The sequence below is a fragment of the Malurus melanocephalus genome, unplaced genomic scaffold (assembly GCF_030028575.1).
Source record: "Malurus melanocephalus ecotype Western Australia unplaced genomic scaffold, MMel_1.1 scaffold_861, whole genome shotgun sequence".
Taxonomy (NCBI): Eukaryota; Metazoa; Chordata; class Aves; order Passeriformes; family Maluridae; genus Malurus; species Malurus melanocephalus.
The window spans coordinates 78,629-85,481 of NW_026624093.1; the positions used below are offsets into that span (position 1 = coordinate 78,629).

Sequence of the window (6,853 nt, forward strand, 5' to 3'; positions counted from 1 at the left end):
CCTAATATCTGATCTAAACCTGTAATTTTTCACTTTGAGGCCAATTCCCCTTGCCCTGTCCCTGCAGCCCTTGGAAATTGTCTCTCTCCATGGTTCCTGTGGGCTCCTTCAGGCCCTGCAAGGCCACACTGAGCTCAGCCCAAAGCTTCTCCTGTCCAGGCTGAACAATCCCGGCTCTCCCAGCCTTTCCTCCCAGCACAGCTGCTCCATCCCTCTGACATCCCTCCATCCTGCTGCCTCCTCTGGGCTCTCTCCAGCAGCTCCACGTCCTTCCTGTGCTGAGAATTCCAGAGCTGGACCCAGCAGTGCACGTGGGATGCAGGAGTCAGATTTTCCCCGCGATCTGGGCACAGCCTGGGGAATGAACTCCACAGGCTGCTCCTTCCTTTGGGTGCAGCGAGGAACTGCACCATCCCAGGGGAGCACGGAATGGAGCTCTGGGAAAGTGGGGAGAAGGAAAATACCGAGATAWTGTTTTATTTCAATCCCTCAACCACTACCTCAGTTSCTCTGTCCAGCTGCTGCCYTGGCAACAGCACCTGGGAAAGAGGRTCTGGCAAGGAGGGGYCATCCCRTCCCATCCCATGGATCCCATCCCATCCCAGTCCAGGCTGGAGAGCAGGGAAAGGTTCTTCTGTCCCCAGAGGGTGCTGGCACTGCCCAGGCTCCCCAGGGAACGGGCACGGCCCCGAGGCTGCCAGAGCTCCAGGAGCGTTTGGACAGCGCTGCCAGGGATGCACAGGCTGGGATTGCTGGGGGGACTGGGCAGGGACAGGGGGAGCAGTGGGCGATCCTGAGGGGTCCCTTCCCGCTCAGGAATTCTCTGATTCTCTCTCCTGTGCTGCTCTGGTCCCCCATTCCACCCCCCCGCGCCTCCCCCGGGCACCTGCAGCGCTCACGGGCGGCTCCTGCCCTCCCTCCTTCCCTCCCTCCCCAGGAGTTTCCCTGTCCGCCCCTCACCTGAGCCCGGACCGGACAGGGAGAGAGACAGGGACAGGGACAGGGACAGGGACAGGGACAGGGACAGGGACAGGGACAGGGACAGGGACAGCCGGGCGCTGTCCCCGCGGGATCCCGGAGCCGTCTCAGCCCCTCTCACCCATCACCTGAGGGCTTTCCAGACCTGGCATCTCCCACTTCTCCTCGCCCAGGAGGGGCTGGAGCCCGGCACGGCCAGGTCTGTCCGCGGTGAGAGCGGGGGTGGCGGAAAATTGGGAATTCGCAGGATCGGAGCTGATGGAGCAGCGGGAASCGGAGCGAGTTCGCTATTCCAGCCGTGCCAGTGTTCGCCACTCCGGGCTGGAGCGATCCCCAGGCGGCTCCGTCCTGTGAGGTTTTTWGGGAGGATTGCTGGGTTTTCCGCTTCAGGGCAGCTGAAAATGCAAGGAAACTAGATTTCTGGCTTGTGATCAGGAAAATTTTGGGGAGAATTCCGTGTCCCCGCTGCGCGGGTGCTGCTTTGTAGGGAGCGGAGGTGCTGCCCGGGTGAGCGAGGCAGATGGCCCTGGGCAGGCGGGGACAGGTGGCCCTGGACACCCCCAGGACAGGTGGGGACAGTAGGGGCTCCGGGGGCGTTCGCTGCTCGCAGGGTCCGTCCCTGGAGCGGCTCCTCCGGCCGGGATGCGCCGCTGCCCCCGGGGCTGCTCGGCTGCGGAATTGCCGGGAGCCGGAGCGGGGAAAGGGGGCTGGGCTGTGCGATGGAGAGCGGTGTTTGAGAGATTCATCCCCCGAGGAATGGCAGGGAAAACAGCCAGAGGGATCAGCGGATCTTTCACGGCGTTGGAGGAGCACCAGGGCTCCGTTTGGGAGGCGGAAAGTGTGGGTGGTGGGTGCTGGGCTGGGCTGATTTCTGCTCTGAGAGCTGTTTCAGTGCCATCAAAGCACCAGGAGCTGAGAAATACCTGTGTTCTCTAAACGTGGGGGCTCCTGGAGCAGCAGCAGGAGGGAGGGATGGAGATGTTTGCTTGGTGGAGATGAAAATCGAGGYGCTTTGATTCGGGAGAGCTGAGAGAAAGGTGTTAAAGTCTGTCCATATTTCACATCCATGTCTGTGTGATTAATGTCAATTTAAACCACATTTATCAATGTGATTAATGTCAGGGAACAGAAATGGAGAMAAGAATAAGTTTTTCATGGAATCATGGAATGGTTTTGGTTGGGAGGGATCTTAAAGCCCAGCCAGTGCCACCCCAGCCATGGCAGGGACACTTCTCACTGTCCCAGGCTGCTCCCAGCCCCAATGTCCAGCCTGGCCTTGGATGGAGCTACAAAAGATGGAGAGAGACAATTTCCAAGGGCTGCAGGGACAGGAGCCAGGGAATTGCTTCCCAGTGCCAGAGGGCAGGGCCAGATGGGATATTGGGCAGGAATTGTTCCCTGGGAGGGTGGGCAGGCCCTGGCACAGGGTGCCTAGAGAAGCTGTGGCTGCCCCTGGATCCCTTTGAGTGCCCAAGGCCAGGCTGGACATTGGGGCTGGGAGCAGCCTGGGACAGTGGGAGGTGTCCCTGCCATGGCAGGGGTGGCACTGGGTGGGCTTTAAGGTCCCTTCCAATCCCAAATGATTCCATGATTTTATGATCTGATGTTCCCTGTTTGCAGGGGGGTTGGGAAGGCAGCGCTGACGGGTTTCCTCTCATTACCCAATTTACTGGTGGTGCTGGAAAGGGAAAAAATCTCTTCAGCTTCCCCTGGAGACTGTCACAGCACGGGGCTGTGCCTGGGAGCCTTTGGCCTTCCAGATGATTCCAGGGGTCACCATTGCCTGCTCCTGGAGCTCTGGCAGCCTCGGGCCGTGCCCGTTCCCTGGGGAGCCTGGGCAGTGCCAGCACCCTCTGGGGACAGAAGAACCTTTCCCTGCTCTCCAGCCTGAGCCTGCCCTGGCTCTGTCCCTGTCCCAGAGCAGAGTTCGGAGCTGTCCCCTCTGCCTGGGACTCTCCTCACGCCCTGGGGGCTCTGGGGGCAGTTCTGGACTTTGAACAGCACCAGGAGGTCGGGGTGGGGTCTCTGGTGCTGCACAGCCCATCTGTGACACCCAGGGGTGCTCTGAAGGGTTAGTGGGGTGGGCTCAGCCCTGCCCATGATCAGGGAAATTCTGGGGAGAATTCCGTGTCAGGAATTCAAATTCAAGCAGGAGCTGAGCAGCCTCTCCAGGCTCTGTGAGGCAAATCCTCTCTGAGGAGGGGAACCACTGAAAGGAGACAGAGGAAACCCCTCTTTATCTGTTTTTTACCCTTTTMTAGCCAAAGGAAGAAGCACCAGGGACAGAAATCAAGATGCTGGCGATGTCAAACAGCACGGCCCTGAACCTGCTGCTGTCCAAGCTGCTGCAGGACTGCCTGGCCCGGACCAACAGCTCAAGCCCTGCGCCCGTGAGCAAGGCCAGCGATGACCTGGAGATCATCTACGTGCTGCTGCTGGTGGGGCTGTTCGGGTTCTTCACCCTGGGGGTGATGGTCAGCAACCTGCAGGCGCGGCGGGGAGAGGGGCCCCGCGACCCCTACAACACCTACATCGCCACCGACGCCTGGCACAGGAGGGACCTGCAGTACTGCCAGGCCAAACTCATCGAGAACTACAAACTCTGCTGYGTCCTGGAGAACCAGCGGGCTGTGGAGCAGCCAGCCAGAAGGATTCCYGAGGAGAAACGCTCCTAGGGAATGRGGAGGGCTGGGTRTGGGAYGGGGATGGTGTGAGCGGGACCTGCTGGGGCTGGGGGAGCTCCTGGACCTTCTGCAGAGCCTGGGCAGGCTGGAGAGCAGGGCAGGGGCAGCTGGTGGGGCTGGGATATCCTGGGGTTATCTTGGAGCCCAGCGTGCCTTTGGGATCACCGTGGGGTCCCTTTGGGATCTCTGTGGGGTCAGCAATGGGACATGGAATATCACAGATCCATCAGCTTCACCGCTGAAACGGGGCTGGAAGGCAGGGAGGGATGGATTTGGGGATGGATGGGATTTGGGGATGGATGGATTTGGGGATGGATGGGATTTGGGGATGGATGGGATTTGGGGATGGATGGATTTGGGGATGGATGGATTTGGGGATGGATGGATTTGGGGATGGATGGGATTTGGGGATGGATGGGATTTGGAGATGGAACTCCTCCCTGGGAAGGTAGAAATGGATTCCCAGAGAAGCTGTGGCTGCCCCTGGATCCCTGGCAGTGTCCAAGGCCAGGCTGGACATCGGGAGAGGTCCCTGCCATGGCAGGGTTGGGATGGGATGAATTTTGTCTCTGTTCCAACCCAACCCAGTCTGGGATTCTCTGATTCTCTACAAAGGCAAATCTTGGTGTTGCCAATGTGAAATCAGAAYCCAATCAGGCCCTAATTAGAGCCAAAAACAAAGCAGAGGTGTTAATTGCCAAACAGCTCAGACAACTATTTTCAAGAAATYCTCCCAAGAAAAAGCAGCTGGAAGATTTAATTTGCATTTTTGYCCAGCTTAGAATAATGATTTCATAAATTGTACCACGCTGTGCTAACCTAGTTCCTTCAGAATCAATCCCCTCTTTGGGACAACATTTCCGGAAAAAATTTCCCACGTTTTTCTGAGAAGCATTTCTGTGGAAAAAACAGATTTTTGGAGGGAAATTTTTTAGCGGCTGTCATGTCACCTGGGTACAGTGTGTTAGTGCTGGGTTAAGGTTGGACTCAGGGCTTTTCCTGCCCAAATGTTCCCATTATCCTGATTCCCAGCAGTTTCYCAGACTGGTGTTGCTGGCTGTTTTTAATTTCCTTTTAAAGGATGGGSTTCAATCCTGCAGCAAAATCCTTTTACAGAGATTGATCAGCCCAAGGGGTCTGTGCTGTGGAAGTGGGTAACATTCCCCGAGCTTCAATCCCAACAAATTATTAATTATTACCCCAATTCATTAAGGCCTGAGTGCCAGCCGCTGGCTGGGAAGGGAATTTCCATCCTRGGAAGAACAATTCCGTGATTTCTGCAGTTTAATCAGCCACATATGCTGAAATCCCACCCTGTGAGCACCTCCCTGGTATCTCCAACACAAAATCCAAGGTTTCCCTGCCCTCCCCTCCTTTTCCCTCCTCCCCAGGCTGGGTYTGCAGGGTCAGGGCAGCCAAATTCAGCTGCTGAGGCACCAAAATCCATCCCTCTGCTAAAAAGGGAGATTCCACTGCCCTGGACATCCTTCAAACAACAGCTCTGCCAGCCTGGGGCTGCTTTGGGATGGAAGAGGCCACAGCCTGGGCAGGAGTGGGCTCCTGATTTCCACTCTGCAGACTCAAATCCCATTTTTAGCTGCTGGAAAGAGGGAAAGGCTGGAAGGAAGAGCAGAGCAGCTGCTTTCAAGRTGAGGCGAGGGCAGGGAGTTTGGATGGGGGACAATTCCAGCAGATTCCTGTTCCAGGCACTTCTTCAGCACCAAACTTCCACCTGAGCGACATTCCAGCCCTGCCTGTGCTCCCAGACACTCCCAAATCCAAGGGTTTTTTTTATTTTTAAGGATATTTATATAGTGCCTCCCATTAAACTGAGGACAAAATCCAGGTTTTCAGGGTCTGGAGCACCTTRGAAAAGCTCCAGCAGCTGAATTATYCCAGTCACTTCTKCCTCCAGAGGAATGGAAACCCAAGCYCAGCTTTGGAAAAATGTGGATTTCTCAGCTTGGGCACTGCTCTTTTGGGATCCTGGGAGAGGATCTGCAGAGCCAGACCCCTGGGCTCTGTGGAAACTTGCACCAAAAATTGATATAATGACATAAAAAATGACATAAAAACCTTTAATTGACAAAAATCTTTAATTCATTAAAACCTTTAATTCATGGTATCTTTAATGACATAAAAACCTTTAATTCATGAAAACCTTTAATTCATTGAAAACTTTAATTAATGAAAAATTTTAATTCATGAAAACCTTTAAGGACATGAAAACCTTTAATTCATTAAAACCTTTAATGACATAAAAACCTTTAATTTATGAAAAACTTTAATTCATGGAAACCTTTAAGGACATGAAAACCTTTAACTCATGAAAACCTTTAATTCATGAAACCCTTCAGTGGCATTAACCCCTTCGAGTGAATCTCATCCCAAGGGTCCCCTCCTGCTGCTCTCCCTCCACCCCAGATGTTTTCAGGGATTTTGGGTCATTTTATTTTCATAGCTCCAGGAGGGTTATTTGTGAGGATGATGATGCTCAGCATTAATTTTATCAGTTGTTTTTTTAATTTATTTTAGCAGCTCTACCTTTTAATTTAATTTAAATTTAAAACCAGGGGAGGTCTCATAGCTCAGCTGTTTCCCCATCACCCCTCGGCGCTCGCTGTGGGTTCCCCCTTGGGCTTTCACCTTCCAATCTTGGAATTCTCTTCCCCCCCAGGTTTTCTCACCTGTAAAAAGCAATAAAATTTAGATTTAAAGCTCTGCCCGTGGCCTCAGATGTTGTTTTTTCCTCCCAACCTGTTCCACAGGCTCGGGGCAGTGGCACCCACTCACCCGTCCCCTCTCTCCACGCCACTGACCAGGGCCAGGCAGGTGCTGGGAGCTCTCCTGGTGCTCCCAGATCTGCTCTGATCTCCAAATGTCAGCGGCCAATTCCTCACCTGGAGCTGCCCCTGCAGCCCCGGGCRGGTTTGGATGCGGCGTTGGGAGCAGCGATCCCGGGGCAGCCTCGGGGCACAGCTGGGCACAGCTTTGTGAGCAAAATTCATCCACCAGCACCACAGGTTTGTGTCCAAAAAGGAGACAGAGKAGTCCTGGAACTTTATTCCGATAAAGGGAGAGGCCATGGGGCATTTCCATGGGGTCTCTCTCATTGCTGGAGGGCACAGGTTCCTTTTCATCCCGATTTCCCTCCTTTTTATCCCCATTTCCCTCCATTTTATCTCAATTTC

At 54.6% G+C, this 6,853-nt stretch overlaps 1 protein-coding gene across 1 annotated transcript; it reads left to right on the forward strand.

Moving 5' to 3' along the window:
* Positions 1-3,119: 3,119 nt before the first annotated feature.
* On the forward strand, positions 3,120-3,653 carry KCNE1 (potassium voltage-gated channel subfamily E regulatory subunit 1). The gene has a single exon (XM_057385727.1). It carries the CDS (start codon positions 3,273-3,275, stop codon positions 3,651-3,653), a length of 381 nt encoding a protein of 126 aa, XP_057241710.1. The 5' UTR covers positions 3,120-3,272.
* The last annotated feature ends 3,200 nt before the right edge of the window (positions 3,654-6,853 follow it).